At 33.6% G+C, this 17,133-nt stretch overlaps 1 protein-coding gene across 1 annotated transcript; it reads right to left on the bottom strand.

The window, feature by feature from the left end:
• Positions 1-488: 488 nt before the first annotated feature.
• Positions 489-2,917, bottom strand: LOC124540743. Its single transcript, XM_047118442.1, has 2 exons — positions 2,769-2,917; positions 489-1,717 (listed from the first exon to the last, which is right to left on the bottom strand). The coding sequence occupies exon 2, from the start codon at positions 1,708-1,710 to the stop codon at positions 775-777; it is 936 nt and encodes a 311-aa protein (XP_046974398.1). The 5' UTR covers positions 1,711-1,717; positions 2,769-2,917; the 3' UTR covers positions 489-774.
• Positions 2,918-17,133: the final 14,216 nt, after the last annotated feature.

Genomic DNA, 17,133 nt, shown 5'->3' with positions numbered 1-17,133 from the left:
AAGGAGCGCGGAGATGCGATGGTTATCAAAAATTTTACATAAAGTTATGGTAGTTTTTTTTTCTTTAGATATAGAATTTTGTCTGTGCTATTTACGGGTGAGGAGTTCATATCTTGGAGCCAATATTAGATCTGATCATAAATACCATAAAAATGCATTGCAATGCATGCAAGTTCATTTAATTCATCAATTGTATTTGACTGAACCTACCAATTCATATTTCAAGATTTTACCTGATTAAATTAACTTAAGTAATTTTAAAGAAATAAAAAATCTTTTTCAACTATTATAATGATATATAATATTATTATAATAATATATATAAGTTTACTGTTGCTATTTTTTATAAATTACAAATAAAATAATTTGTGATGTAGTCTATGGCACAATCCACTCTATGTTTTAAAACGTCATTAGTACATATGAGGTTGTATAAGACTAAATATTACACGACACACAGACTACGTACTAAGTAGTATCGACTTATAAAAAACTTTTTTTTATTACTTATAATTATAATACTTAGTAATTAAATTTAACTATACTTTATGGACGTTAGATTATGACTACTTATTTTAAGTTTTTATTTTATAAAAGACAATATTTATTACCTAGAATACATATTCTAAAAAAAATATTCCATAATAATTTAGAAAGTGTACGAACTTGCTCCATATATTTTATTACAATAAATTTGAGAAACGACCTCCAGGTTGTCTTAAATTTATTGTAACATAAATACCCATAAACCAAGTCATCATAATTTCTTAACATTTATATTATTTTAGTAATATTTTTGATGTTTGACAAATTGTTCTTTTTATGATTTTTGTAACTCCGAGACGTTGTCGCTATAAACATTTTACGATGTTTACCTCTCGTCCCAACACTACAAATATTCAACGTGGGCGACAGATAAAACAAATTTTTATTTGTCACATCATAATAAATTATATGGTTGTCTCCGTCAAATACTAATTTGAACGCTGAAACTTTACCAAATGCACCAATTTCATTTAACTTTTTACTTCTGTAGTTAACACTATAAATGCCTCTTGTGTATGGCTGAATAAAGTATGCATTGCCATCTTTATCTGTGGTCAGTGAATATATTTCATCTTCAAACAGTACTGGAGTTTTCGCGCCATTTCTTAATACGTGAATAGCATAATTGCTCATAAAATAAATATCGCCTATTTTATCAACGATAAAATCATCGATTTGGTGTTCCGATAACTCTGGAATCGTTTTAGAATTCTTATTTGTATACGTGTATAAACCTTTCTTTTGAAATTCCGTGTAGTATAATTTATCAGTGAAATGCATGTGCCATATTGTTTTTTCTTTCAATGCGAATAATTCGGTTTTATTTTCTATAGGATTGTACTTGTATATTCCTTTGGTTCCTGATGCGTAAAGCTCCTTCGTGGATTGGTCGACAGCGTGGCCAAATGTGAATCCAAGGTTGGGTATAAGACTGAAGCGAACTTTATCTAAATCGAATGCTCCAGTGAAGTCTCTTGAACGGTTGTTTTGATAATGAAAATAAAGAACGTTGCTATTTCTGTCTATTGCTAATTGGCCGGAGAATTTGTAACCTTTCAAGATGGTAGCGCGTTTGTAGCAAATTGAATTCAAACAAGCGTGGCATGATATCCTTCTGGCGATTGTAATGCTAAATAATGATGATAGCAGCACAACAATTTTCATATTGATTCTGAAATAAAAAAATAAATGGTTAATAATTGTTAATATATAATATATATAGGATAGAAAGACATGAGATGGTGAATGCTGGAACACGTGAATCTTAACAGAATGTCACTAAAAATACATTACTTATTTGATTCTTGCTTACTTGGATTTCAAATTTGATTTTCGTGCTTGTTAATGAAATATCAAAATAGTATCTGTGACATATAATAAAATTTAGCACACAAATCAACTGTGGCGCCTCACTAGCACTTCGATCTGTCATCGGGATCGGGAAAACGTTCTTTTGAGTTGTGTATCTACTTACTGATAATTTGGCGGTTTTATTTATAATCCCGAAATATAAATAAAGGACATCACAATATCTAAAAAATAAACGATGAAATTTAGGCAAATTGCCTTAAATAACTTTTTAATTTGATTCTTGTTTATACATTTAAAGTAACTAAAATATTAGTTTCTCTGAATGAAGAACCGGATGAACCATGTCTTCCTAACCAACGCCTCAGGCCTATTTACCCTTTGATCTTTCCTTAACTGTTTTTTCCCACATCACGCAGTTAAATTTACATTTAACAAATGTGTTTACTATGACACAAAGATATATCATCAACTTATTCAAATAAAAGCATTATTTGCCAATTTATCAATTTTGGTCTCTTCTTGGCTTGTGTGGTCCTAGAGAGCGAGACTGTTGGCAACACTGAATAATTATACTTCAAATAAAAAATAAAAACTTAAAAATAGGTAAACAGACAATTTTACTACTTTTTAATAAAATATTTTTCAAAATTGATTAATTAACAAATATATACTATATAGATAAACAAATATACAAACAAATGGAGCCCTCAAGTTCCTTTAAGTCATTTATATATAATATTGTCTTTTATATGCGGTTTTTGTATTTAAAATAGTTTTTAGTAAAATTGCATTAGTTGATAGGCGTTGATTACAATAATTTGGAAACCTTAAATATTAATTCATACTACATGCGAAGAGAAAGTGGAATATACAATATTTACACACATAGATAGTAATAATAATATACTTACCCACAGATAAAACATACGTACACGCCATCCAAAAAAATGTTTCGTAAAAAAAACTGCTTCGATTTTAAATGAAACACAAACCTAAAGTTAAAAATATTCCATAACTATAGTTTTATGTCCTTAATAAATTATTAATTAAACATCGACAAATTGATCTGACTTTATTATAAAAACGAATAGTCAAGAGCAAATACAGTATTGAACTGATAAATCTCCGTGGGTAATTTGTTTTGAAGCAATATTTACGTAACACATGACCTCTGTGTGGACAGTTATCTTGAACTTGTGTTCACAGCTGATTCTGCTTATACAATAAACTACACTATAATTTAATTCCTACTTAATGGATTGCCACAAAGAGAAAACGTGGATTTAGAATCGAGCGTTGCAAATTTTGACTACAATGACAAATCAGTAACTTTTGTTATAAATGCTTCAAATACTTTTGAAAGCAAGTGCCGGACAAGTGCAAGGACAAAAACAATTGTTTTTCTCAAAAAACATGTGCACTCTTCCTTATGTAAAATAAGTAGACACTGGAAAATGGGTTAATTGAGGATGACAAATGCCCATGCAAGATGATATTTCACCACGCTGTTCCTATGCGAGTTGGTGGAATGCACATATGGCAGAATTTCGATGAAATGAGACACATGCAGGTTTCCTCACGATGTTTTCCTTCACCGCCGAGCATGCACGCATAGTTGTGCTTGCCTGGGTTTGAATCCGCAATCATCGGTTTAGATGCACACGTTCTAACCACTGAGCCATCTTTGCCAAGATTGGCACATAAATAATAAAGATTTCTCATATCGAAAAGGTACTTTCTAAACTAAGATATTATGTACTTACATTGGTTCAGTTAGTAGGCCTGGTTATACTTGACCCGGGTTTGCGTGGGTTTGAACTTAGGACTTGCTCTTATAACCTTAACGACTCACTTTAGCATAACGAGTTCTTTGTTTGTCTTGTTTCTAGTGTCCTTGGTCAGGTTAACGTCGATAACGTCATTAAACGACTTTTCAGGGAATCAAATCAAATCAAAAATATATTTATTGTTCTCATATCAAATACATATCTCACAGAGGCCCTGTTCCCCTAAATTAGGAAAACCCGTATCTTAGGGGCCAGAAAAAATGACAGTATCAATAGATTTTTGTAGATGATAAAAAAGCTTGGAATTAATACCCGTTGACTTCCAGGCAGGATACATAACATACATATATAATTGTGTTTAAGTGATACGATTGTATTTTTTTAATGTTGAAAAAGATTGACTACTAAGTTTCTTGTCGGTTCTTCTCGGTAGAACCTACTATCCGAACCGGATTCAAAAGTGCTTGTAAAAGCCCACTTCAATAAAGTTTATTTTGATTTTGATTTAATATCTAATAAAAATAAGTTCAATAAAAATAGATACTAAAAATCTTATAATTAATATTATTATTAGTAGTATTTACAAATGCATTCTAGTCTGAAATACAAATATCACAATTATTCAAAAAGACTTCAACCAGAATTATTTAAGAAAAAAATAAAAGAAACAAATGTATACTAGATGTACTTATGTTGCTATACTCAAAAAAGCTAGTGAACTAAAAAAAATAATCTTTGACTAGACTGATTTTAATGAAACTTACACTGTTGCCTAAGTTAAAGCGTACCTAAGTTAAATAGATATACTTTGAGTTCTCGAGAAATTCCTGGAAAAACATACACTTACGAAAGTAAGCAGATAGTAGTTTAAATAAATCATAATATTCTATTTTATATATGTTGAACTGAAAATAGGCCTCAATGGAAACCTGTCGAAAGAAAAGGAGGACAAAAGTTTTTTTAAACTTTTCAATGAATTAATCCTCAATTAAATGCGAGCGACTCGTGTGCCTCTCGTCCATTCTCATTGCGACTAACGAGAATTGTGTGCACTGAATCTAATTGGAGCGGTCCACTTCCGAGGACGCAGTGTCCTAGCTTTTTAGGACGATTTAATGGGCGAAAATTCTATTTTGGTCGGTAGAGAAACTTTCAATTTGACGATTTAGGCAATTAATTAGCTATTTTTGGGAAATTTTAAGCCGATATAAATAGTTCCTCATGATTCCTTCTTTTGTCACGTTTTATTGATCTAACTTTACCAGACACCTTTAAGTAAGTACCAACAACAACAACAGCCTGTAAATTTCCCATTGCTGGGCTAAGGCCTCATCTCCCCTTGAGGAGAAGGTTTGGAACATATTCCACCACGGTGTTTTAATTTGGGCGGTGGAATATACATGTGGTAGAAGTGGTAAAATTTCTATGAAATTATGCACATGCAGGTTTCCTCGCGATGATTTCCTTCACCGAGCATGAGATGAATTATAAACACAATCACAAATTGGAACATGAGTATCAGCGGTGCTTGACTGGGTTTGAACCCACAGTCATCAGTAAGATACACGCGTTCTAACCACTGGGCCTTTTCGACTCAATCATTATCAACATCAACAACACAAGTTCTAAAACAATCAGACACAAAATAAAAAAAATCAAAATCAAAATAAACTTTATTCAAGTAGGCTTTTACGAGCACTTTTGAATCGTCATTTTACAATTAAGTGAAGCTATAATCGGTTCGGAAAGTAGATTCAACCGAGAAGAACCGGCAAGAATATCAGTAGTTACTCTTTTTCAACATTTAAAAAATACAAAGTCAAGTTGACAGACAGATCAACAACAGCATAAGTTTTATTTACGATCAACTCTATTTAACATAATTAATTTCAAACATTAATTAAAACAAACATACATACAAGTCGTATAAATAAAATGTGAATACATCAATTAAGATCTGGTTTTTCAACAAAGCAGTTTGTTCATCTGGAAATTAATTATATCAATGATAACTTAATTATGCAACTTCGCGTTGGATGAAGTTGGTTCAAACTTTGACCCAATATATGTACGTAGTCAAAATAATACTTCGAAAGTTTATTATTATCACAATAAGACTCGTCTCTTTTATCTCTTTCTAATTTGCAAACATAAACAATATAACGCGAGTCAAGTCAATAACTTAAATTAAAACGGTTGGGTTACAGGGAAGTCATATTGGGTATATAATTAGGTATCTTAGGCGAAAAGCACTGTATCTTCTGGTATAAGTTCTATATTGTTTTCTTTATTGTTATTGTTTGTGAATTAGACTCATGCAGGTTTCCTCACGGTGTCTTCCTACACCGCCGAGCACAAGACAAACACAAATTAGTAAAGTAAAGTAACAGCCTGTACATTTCCCACTGCTGAGATAAGGACTCCTCTTCCATTAAGGAGGGGGTATGGAACATATTCCACCACGCTGTTCCAATGCGGGTTGGTGGAATGCACATGTAGCAGAATTTCGATGAAATTAGACACATGCAGGTTTCCTCACGATGTTTTCCTTCACCGCCGAGCACGAGATGAATTATAAACACAAATTAAGCACATTATATATAGTGGTGCTTGCCTGGGTTTGAACCTGCAATCATCGGTTATGATGCACGCGTTCTAACCACTGAGCCATCTCGGAAAAGCATATTGGAAAATAAAGAAGGAATCTATAAAAATCTACTGGCGTTTCAACTTAAACTGGACATAGTTTTACGCTCAAAGAAAAATCATTATTAATATAATAGATTTCATGAGAATTACTCAAGAAACAAAGATCTTTATCCAGATAAGCTGCACGCTACAATTAAAAACGACTTAAGTTCCTGTTCTAGCGACTAAGCATATTGTTTTTAATTTTAAAATAATCAGTATAGTAATATTGCCAGACGCTTTCTTTATAAGAATTTACTGAACGAAAAATCTATACATATAAAAAAAATGGAGTGTCTGTTTGTGATATAAAAGAGCCCTTTTTTACTCAATGTATATGTACATATGCTAAAATAACATTTTTTACAATTTTTGTCTGTCTGTCTGTCTGTTTGTTCCGGCTAATCTCTGGAACGGCTGGACCCATTTTGACGGGACTTTCACTGGCAAATAACTGATATAATAGGGAGTAACTTAGGCAATATTTTTTTTTATTAAATTCAAACGCGTACAAGGCCGCGGGCACAGCTAGTTGTAAATAGTAGTAGAGAAATAATGAAAAAATGTAAAGAGAATTGCGATTGAATAGATTGTATAGCTACGTTGACATTTCTCGGAACCATGTTGACGAGAACCGGAACAGCTTATGTTTGAAATCATATCTTCGTCAAACAAGAGTTAAAACCGATTGTCCGATTGAATTCTTCATTAATGTCAGAAACCATATAATTGTTAATAAACAGTTGGACTCTGGCAGCATCTACATCAATTATTCCAGGAACGTTGTATATATCACAAATATTTTTTTGTATAATGTTGAATACACGTTCTTTATCTACATTACCAACAAAATAAAAGGAACCAAAACGGTGAAATGCTTGTTGGTATGTACCCATAGAGGCATGAAAATTAAATTTAGGGGATGATTGGCCACTTGGATCGGTCTGGCATCTTGTAAAAGATTTTAAAATAGTTGTCTGGTGGACATATATAAAAATGGAGCATCAGAATTTACGTGAAGTTAAGTCATTATTTTGGGAGCTTTAAAGCGTCTGCAAAGCAAAACGGCCGACTGAAAGTGTCTGGGAGTATTGGCGACTTATTTTTAAGGATATTGCCTAAAATATACATAAAATCAGCTTGGAGAATTTACGTGAGGTAAGTAATGATTTTACGTACCTTGGTAACCTGATACCTGAAAATTGACCGTCTAAGCAACCTAGCAGGTAAGCATGCGTTATTAGTAAATACTAACACTACTTAATCGTCCACAGTTCCTTCGTCAGAAAATACGTGACGTCTGGCGGCCCTGGGATCTTGGACTATAACATATTATACATGAGATACGATGATGGTTTATAAGCCATTCCTTTAATAACAGCCTGTAAATTTCCACTGCTGGGCTAAAGGCCTCCTCTCCCTTTGAAGAGAAGGTTTGGAATACATTCCACCACGCTGTTCCAATGCGGGTTGGTTTAATACACATGTGGCAGAATTTCTATGAAATTTGTCACATGCCGGTTTCCTCACGATGTTTTCCTTTACTTCTGATTATGAGATAAATTATAAAGACAAATTAAACACCACCAAACTACACCTTTGCTACACCAAATAAAAAAAAACATGGTAAATATCCCGTATTTAATAACTGTATAAATAAATATAAACATGTTAGTTTAAAATCTTATATGTACCTTTTGTCTGTACAACAATATTAAGAAGTGCTAAATTAGTGTAGTTATGTTATTCAATTTTGTTTCATCATGTTAAATACTTTTAATTTTTTGGGCACAAAACCCTATCACCAATAAATTGTATGTCTAAGTTGTATGTAATTGTGTGGTGGTATTGTTAAATTTGACCATCAATAAGTAAGTATAGTACTTCTACATTGAATAAAGTTCTCTGTGTTTGAGTTTGAATTATTATATTGCTGTAATTACCGTTGTCGTAATCGAAATTCAAATTAGATGTTAACGAATAATTAACAGTTTTTCACGAAACATTTAAAAGGTGAGCCTTGTTAAAACTAAATAAAGGAAAACTTCAGAAAATAAAATTATTCCGAGCTGTTTCCTCCGGATCTCGGTTCCTCTTTCATCCGAATTTTCGGTTACGGGCAGCGCACTTGATGTGGGCCGAGATTTTAATGAATTATGTCGACTGTCGTGTTTTAAATAAAAAAAACTTGTTATAAAACTGTAATAATTTTAACGTTTAGATGAAGTTTTCGAAAGGTAAGTAGATAAATAACGTTTTATTACTCGACGAAAGGATATAATTAAATTTTATGAAAGAAAGTTGTGATCATAAATTAAAATTTAGTATATAATAAAAATAATGCAATGTTTTATCTTAAGAATTTACATATAAAGCGCTTTATTTCAATTATTATGTTTGAACCGATACAAAAAAGTTATTTAATTTGTTTAGGTAATTTTATTACGATAATATTGTTATAATTTAACTTTTAAATGCAAATCTGGTAGGCGGCTGGCAAGTGGGACAACTGATTGTGTAGGCTGAAATGTCCTAGTGGCTAGAGAGCGTACATCATAACCGATGACTGCGGGTTCAAATCCAGGCACCTCTGTATTTGCATGTGTTTAATACGTTTTTATTGTTCTAATTAAAACTAAATTCTGTCACATGTGTATCTAGTGTGGTGGAATATGCTCCTAGCTCATGTCAGAGGGTCATCACGAATCGCTTCGCCATTAGACTTGACGAGTTCCAGCCACCGAAGCAGGCAGGGTTTCGTAAAGGCTACAGTAACTTGGACCACATCCATACTGTTCGGCAGATTATACAGAAGACCGAAGAGTATAATCAGCCGCTATGTGTGGCATTTATGAACTACGAGAAAGCCTTCGATTCCCTCGAAACCTCGGCTGTTCTGGAATCTCTGCAGCGATGTCATATCGACTGGCGATATATCGACGTGTTGAGATGTCTCTACAACGCTGCGACGGTGACCGTGCAATTTCGGGACCGGAGAACAAGACCAATTCAGCTTCGACACGGGGTGAGACAGGGAGATGTTATATCACCATCTGTCGTAGGTCCGATGGCCGCTGGAGCAGACGAGTCCTATAGTGGAAACCGCGTCTCGTTAAGCGTAATGTAGGACAACCTCCGACCCTCTGGTCCGACGACATTCGCAGGATCGCCAGTGGAGGTTGGATGAGGGAGGCAGAGGACCGAGACCGACCGATTAATCCGAACAATACCTCCGAACATTTTCCATGGTGTCTATAGGAATCTTTTGAAATCGTGGAGATACGAGAAATGGTAATTTTTTTACGGCTACGCGCAAACTTGCCTCTTTTTGGGATTGAAGTAGTCTAATTTCAGCCGGGGCTCCGAAGCCACTAAGTGAGCCTAAGGGACTACTAAAGGAGAGTACTTCCCCGCCATCAGATATTTTAATAGCAAAATAGCAATCATATATCGACTAAGTGTAGCCGGCCCCCGTTCAAGACTTTGTTTAATGAAGACTCGATTTCTTCCGGTTTTGTCCGACGTTTTACCGAGATATATGAGCCCGCCGGTGTATAAGGTGTCTACAGTACTGTCGTCTGCATAGCAGTGAATGTTACAAATTTGCAACAAGTCATTGATATGCAGAAGAAACAGAGTGGGTGTGCAACACCAGTATTAATGATATTAAATCAGAGCATGCACCATATATAATGACTTTAATGGTCCCATCTGCCAAAAAACTGGTGATCCAATTGCATAATTTCCCGGGAAGCCCGTAGAATGGGAGCTTTGAAGGAAGCGCTTAGTGCCATACGCTATCGTAGGCCTTCGCTATGTTCAGACTGGCCGCCAATGCCTCTTCTTTGCTCTCAGCTGCTACTGCCCATCTATGACTAAGGTAATCTAGAAGATCACCGGCTGAACGACCCTGATGGAAACCAAACAATGAGGTGATGGCTATTGGCCTGTAACGGGACGGGTCTGGGCGGTTGTTCTTTTTAGGGATAGGATGCACCAAAGTAGTCTTCCAGGAGTTGGGCTGTTTTCGTAGTCGGCGACTATACGGTAAGGAGCGCCGACTATCCGGTTTTTTAATTATATAGTATCTATATTATCAATAAAGTATATATAGAATGTATCATAAATTTTACAATCTGTCTAACACATTTCAAGTAATGGCACTCTGTAAAAGGTTTATCCTCTTTAGTATCTAAAATTACTAACATGACATTATGACATCAAAAATTAGTACCTTAATAAAATGTGAATAAGTGTATAATTATTAGTGCCTCTAGTCTTTGCGTAAAATGATTCATTTTGTTTAGATTTATTGTCGTATCTAGAGCAAACGGCTTAATTTTCTGAAGAAACCAATAAATACTTAAGTTTTGTTAGTTCAATTAACGCAAAATATTTTTTTGTTAATACGATAGCGGTTAGGGAAAAAATTTCGGGGGGGGGTTTGAACCCCCAAAACCCCCGCCTACTTAGTACGGTAGTCACTTTGTATCAGGTGAGCCTCCTGCTCGTTTGCCACGTATAACATTTAAAAAAATAAATATTATTGTGTTTTTAAGAGACAGATATGTATGTTGACTCTTACATCTCCGTAGACATTATATATATCCACCAATGTTTTGTTACCTTTCTGGTGGTGTGGGTGTAAAGAAACAATATTAGGTTATAAAATTTTTATTGCCCAGTAACATAGTATTATAACATCCAATTACTTAATTTACTAGTTACTTATGTTACTTCTTATAATGACTATTATATAAAATTATGCCAGCTAGACTCAGCGTGGGTCACTTGGGATAAAAGGCAAGCTTGAAAATTCAATATTTACTAATCCAAAATTTAAGGTTGAAAATTAGGCGCCACTGACGAATAAATTAGTTGATGTGGTTTGAAAGAATACACCGTTCGCCAGACCGGTGTAAACGAAATTTATAATATAATTAAAAGGGGGTACATCACCAAAGTTTCCAGCTACACGTGGATACCGACAACGGCTTAGGGAACAGGCCTGCCGTCCTTGGAAATGCACCAGCCGCTATCTGGGCACACTCAACCAGGAACCTGGAGCCGTTCACTCTTAATATTTCCATTCAAGAAGTCCACGTGGTGGGTAAATCCGATTAAAAAAAAAAAAACCCTCCTGCAATACGAAATATACAGGTTCAATAAGTTAAGCAAATAAGCAAATATTAAATACCTTTAACGAGAGATGTAAGCACGAATTTACCTTCGGGAGGTTCAAAGTCCTGCTTACACAAATTGACGATCTCAACTCCGGAGAACCATTTCAAAGGGTCACTGGAAACCACAATTTACACATGACTACGACTTTTCGAATTGTAAACCAATGCATTTAATCAAAAACAAGAATTAAAGACTTACAATTTTTTACGAGTCGGTAAACATGATATAAAGTTCTGTCAAACTTCAAAACTTCATTGTTAATATAAATTCTGAAAAGATAACTGCTATTAAGGCACAGAATACTAAACAACCACAAATTAAGAAACTCAATTGTTAAGACAACTCACCGATATATTCAGTATATCGAATTAAAAGTTTGGATTCGGTGTGAAGCCGATAGTTCCAAAATTCAAAAAGAACGAAATCGAAAGTTCACGAACCTTTGAAAGGTTAGCGAGTGTGACCAGTATCACTACCAAAATACCCTTAATGAAAAAGGAATTATATCCATAATTAAATCAAAGAAATAATTATGGAATAATTATTAAAATTAAGAAAAGCCAAATATGAGGCAAAGTAAATTTATCATAACTAGACTCCGACACCTACATCGAAGAACTAACCTTTAAACTGGAAGACAGCTAATAAATTAATCTGAAACGATGTGAAATGACCTCTAATCAACTTCAACAAACGAATTAGATGATTAAAATCTTATTTTAATGATTGTTTTAATGCACCTTTAAAATAAATGTAATTTATTTAATTAATTAAAATTTTAGAAAATGCCAAGTCGAAGCGTTAAACTAGCAACACCGACATAAACTAAGTGGGAAATGGGTCAATGGCACGGAATTTAGCGAATTGACACTTTTTTGACGTTTTATATAATTATAAAAAAAAGTTAAAATTATGAAAATAATTTTTAATGTAACAGTTTGTTGAAATGTAAGATATATAATATTCGTATTATAGTTCGCGAAAGGTAGTGAATTGATAAAATCTGTCAGAAGTTAATTGAAATTCAAAACTAATCTCAAATGCAATACGCAATGTGATATTGGCAGAACACATCGTCCCAGCTATAACAAAAACAAATAAAAATAAAACGAATAAACTTACCTCTGTACTGAATATTATAAATGAAAGTTACATATCAATTTAATTAATAACTTTTGCGCGAAATAAAAAAAAGCTACTCGACTCAATATGTAATCCAAAATTAGTTTGCACGCTATAATATGTTTAAGTCCATTTTTTTTAATAATTATTGTGTTTTTAAGAGACTCACATATATGCTGACTCCGATATATCCGTAGACATTTTGTATATCTACACATGTAAGTTGAAAAGTAAGATATGTTCGTATACGCCTCGCAGAGCGCGGATTAATAAAATTGTTATCCCCATGAACTGAATTTGAATTAAAAAGTAATCTCAAATGCAATATACAATGTGATATTGGCAGAATACATTGTCCCAGCTATAATAAAAACGAATAAACTTACGTCTATTCTGAATATATAAATGAAAGTTTCATGTCAATTTGATAAATGAAAGTTACATATCAATTTAATTAATAAATTTTGCGCGAAATAAAAAAAAAATACTCGACTCGTTTCGGATATGTAATTCAGAATAATTTTGTGCGCTATATTTTTGGGTCCGTTCGAAAAAGTTATCTTTATTACTAACACTTATTAATACACTATGCATGCATGCATGAAATCAAATCAAAATATACTTCATTCAAGTAGGCTTTTACAAGCACTTTTGAATCGTAATTTAACAACTATATTAAGTGAAGTTTGTTAGTATGAATGTTAATATACTAAATTGATTATTGGAATTTAATAAGGTTCCGCATTGAAATTGATTTGTACGATTTGACTACGTATTCTTCACTGGGTCCGTGTTAAAGCCTTGTTAGGGAAGTGTCTGGCCTTTTAAAAATATTCGAAAACATTTTTAATTAGTTCTTCTTCTTTTACTTCAAATAAAAAATAGTAAAGTAACAGCCTGTAAATTTCCCACTGCTAGGATACCTCCTCCTGGGGGGCCTCCTCTTCCATTAAGGAGAGGGCTTGGAACATATTCCACCACTGTTCCAATGCGGGTTGGTGGAATGCACATGTGGTAGAATTTCGATGAAATTAGACACATACAATATACACGAGTATAGTGATGATTGCATGGGTTTGAACCCGCAATCATTGGTTAAGATGCACGCGTTCTAACCACTGGGCCATCTCAGCTATTTTTCTCATCTCAGGCTTCTGATTTGATGTGATGAGATGTGATGTTAAATAAATAAGCATTAATAACTAACATCCTGACCCATTGCTTGGGTCAGGATGTTAGTTGCAGTACTTGGCGTCTATATGAATCTCTATTTGAATTCCCGGCTGGGGGCAGGGTGGTATTCACTATAGGCCAAATAGGCTTTTTTATCTCGATCTAGTCCGCATTTGTATACTGGTCTACCTGGTTTAAAAACTCCACAGTACCCTCTCTATCTTTCTAGGAGACTTAATCTAAACATAATGGACTTTCACATGTTTCCATGAGGTCTATTCTACCGCTAAACAACAGTACGCAGTATTGTTGTGTTCCGGTCTGAAGGGTGAGTGAGTCAGTGTACCTACAGGCACAGGGGACATAGCATCTCAGTTCCCAAGGTTGGTGGTGCATTGACGATGTAAGGAATAGATAATATTTCTTACAGCGTCATTGTCTATGGGTGATGGTGACCACTTACCATCAGATGGCCCATAAGCTCGTCCACCATCCTATGTCCATAAAAAAACTGTTGTTTAAGAACACAAAAATGTATTTTCATTTTATTTTATAATGTATGTAGGCAGATGCTCAATTGAGGCACCACCACCCATAGACATTAGTGCTGTAATAAATATAAATCATTTCTTACATCGTCAATGTGTCAACCCTTCCTGTCCCTTGAGCACGTAGTTATACTCACTCATCATTTGAACCGGAACACAACAATACTGTACAGTATTGTATACAATATTTGATGAATACTCATCCAGATATGTTTACACAAAGTCTTATAACCAAGCAGATATACCATTTCACTAAAATGTCTTATTGAATTCTTATACATCCTTAAAATTTCTAACTTAATAGCAGAGAGCAGCTATATTTATCGGCTTAGAACAGCCAAGAACAGCTGGTTAGGAATAATGATAACTTACTGGTCTTTCGTTCAATAAAATCTCAGTAGCCAGGAAAACATGTAAAACCTTAGTTTAGTTGAACAATCATAAAAGATTAAAATAATTATGTATATCATAATACAAGTGTTTCAGTTACTTACAATGATATCACAGTAACGTATGCGATGTTGTCCAATATTTATTTATTTTATTAATAAAACAACATCTTTGTTGACCACAGAAGGCTTAAACATTAAAAGTTGATGGTAAATAGATGCGTGTTCCTGAGCATGTATAATTGGATTTCCATGTGTGACACTTGCGTTTATAATTTATCTTACGTTTGTCAGTTAAGGAAAATATCGTGAGGATACCTGCATGTATTTGATGGAATTTTTCTAAATTGAAGTAGTGTGCTGGAATAACCACCAAAGTCACCACGAGGGTAGTGATACCCAATTAATGGGACAGGCTGTTAGGTATTAATGCTTATTTATTTAACGTCACATCACATCACATCAGAAGCCTGAGATGAGAGAAATAGCTGAGATGGCCCAGTGGTTAGAACGCGTGCATCTTAACCGATGATTGCGGGTTCAAACCCAGGCAAGCACCACTATGCTATGTGTGCTTAATTTGTGTAAACCAGCATGTGTCTAATTTCATCGAAATTCTGCCACATGTGCATTCCACCAACCCGCATTGGAACAGTGGTGGAATATGTCCCAAACTCTCTCCTATATGGAAGAGAAGGCCTTATCCCAGTAGTTAGAAATTTACAAGCTGTTACTTTACTTTGTGTTTATTAGAAGCCTAATTAAAAATATCTTCGAATATTTTCGTAACCAAACGAATAGCAATGTAAACACACCTCTGACATCATATTATACGTACACGGCGAGGTCGGGATTCGATTACCGATTCAGTTCTCGTCTAGGTCAATGACGTCTTGACCATTTACTTACTACAGAAACTTAATTTAAATTTATTCACAAATGATAAAACCGTCAGGGTTGACAAGTTTGACGATTGTGTAGACTTTTATTACGTAGAAATAAATCTAAATACCTAGATCTAGATCGTAATATATGTAGATTATTGTAAATTACACGAGATTCACACTTTCTATGTCAGTAGAATAAATTTTTAATCAGTCGAAATAAGTAAACGCAGCTTCTCCAACTAAATTTTCTTTAAAACGGATTGCGTTTTCAGATAAAAGTTTAATATTAATTGGTTTCGAAGTGCAATACTCATATTAAATATACTACAGAATGTCATTATGTATAAAGTTCATATCTTTTTGTCATTAAACAATACAAAATATTCATTTCAATTAAATGCTGTAAAAGGATATATTGATCTATATTGATTGTTCAATGTATTTCGACGACCTCCGTGGTCGAGTAGTGTGTACATTGGTTTTCATGGGTACGCCAATCCTAGGTCTCGGGTTCGATTCCTGACCGAGTCGATATAGATTACCATTAGTTTTCTATGTTGTCTTGGGTCTGGGTGTTTGTGGTACCGTCATTACTACTGATTTTCCATAACACAAATGCTTAGCTACTTACAGTGGGACTATTTTTATTTATATTTATGTTATTTATATTATATTATTATTTAAGGTGATTTATTTGATAAGGATTAAAGCTTTATGCTTAAAATGGCTCCAAAATAATATGTAATGATTATTATAGAACAGTAAGTTGCAAACCTAGAAAATATTTTTAATTATAATTAATTCAAATTATAGCGAAGAAAATTAAAATAATTACTGTAAAAATCTTCACCACCGACAAAAGTGATAACGGTATTTCCACTTTGAAAAGCAATTCCGAATCTTGGGCTAAAAAGAACTAGTCCTTTTAATACAATTCAAGGTAATAAAGATATAATTAAAAGCATGTTTTTTTTTAGATAATTTATGTTACTAATAGCTATTTTCAAATTGTAAGCTCATATAGTACCTATATTGGTCAATTTAAAAAATATATGATTTGTTCAAAGTTCATTGAACGGAATAATAAAATTAATAAATTTTCAAGTTGATTACGAGCGTTCGTGCTCTAATATGGAGGAATATGTTACAGATTTAATCAGAAATGAGGGTTTAGATGCTTGGCCATTTTCCAACTTACTTGGCGTTGATTCATCTCGTAAATAAACGGCAGCGCTCATGACATACATTACTTTATTTGGACGTTTTTTGAGGATATAAGGATAAAAGACAGAAGGGAAACTGTTGCCAGTATTAAAAACGCTGTAATTGCAAGTTTTTTTATTATATTGACGCTGAGGTAGTAAAATATTATGCCAATGTTTTTTTTTATACAGAAACCAACTACGTCGAATATTTTAATTTAATTAATTAATGAAACAAATTATTTTAATAAAGAAAATTTAACAAGAAAAAAATATAAGATGCTAAACAATTTCTC

Source organism: Vanessa cardui, chromosome 26 (assembly GCF_905220365.1).
Source record: "Vanessa cardui chromosome 26, ilVanCard2.1, whole genome shotgun sequence".
NCBI classification, from domain to species: domain Eukaryota; kingdom Metazoa; phylum Arthropoda; class Insecta; order Lepidoptera; family Nymphalidae; genus Vanessa; species Vanessa cardui.
This window is presented reverse-complemented; position numbering and strand designations above follow the sequence as displayed.

Excerpts from the sequence above, each read along its gene's own strand:
- LOC124540743 (XM_047118442.1), bottom strand. The coding sequence starts at position 1,710 with ATGAAAATTGTTGTGCTGCTATCATCATTATTTAGCATTACAATCGCC.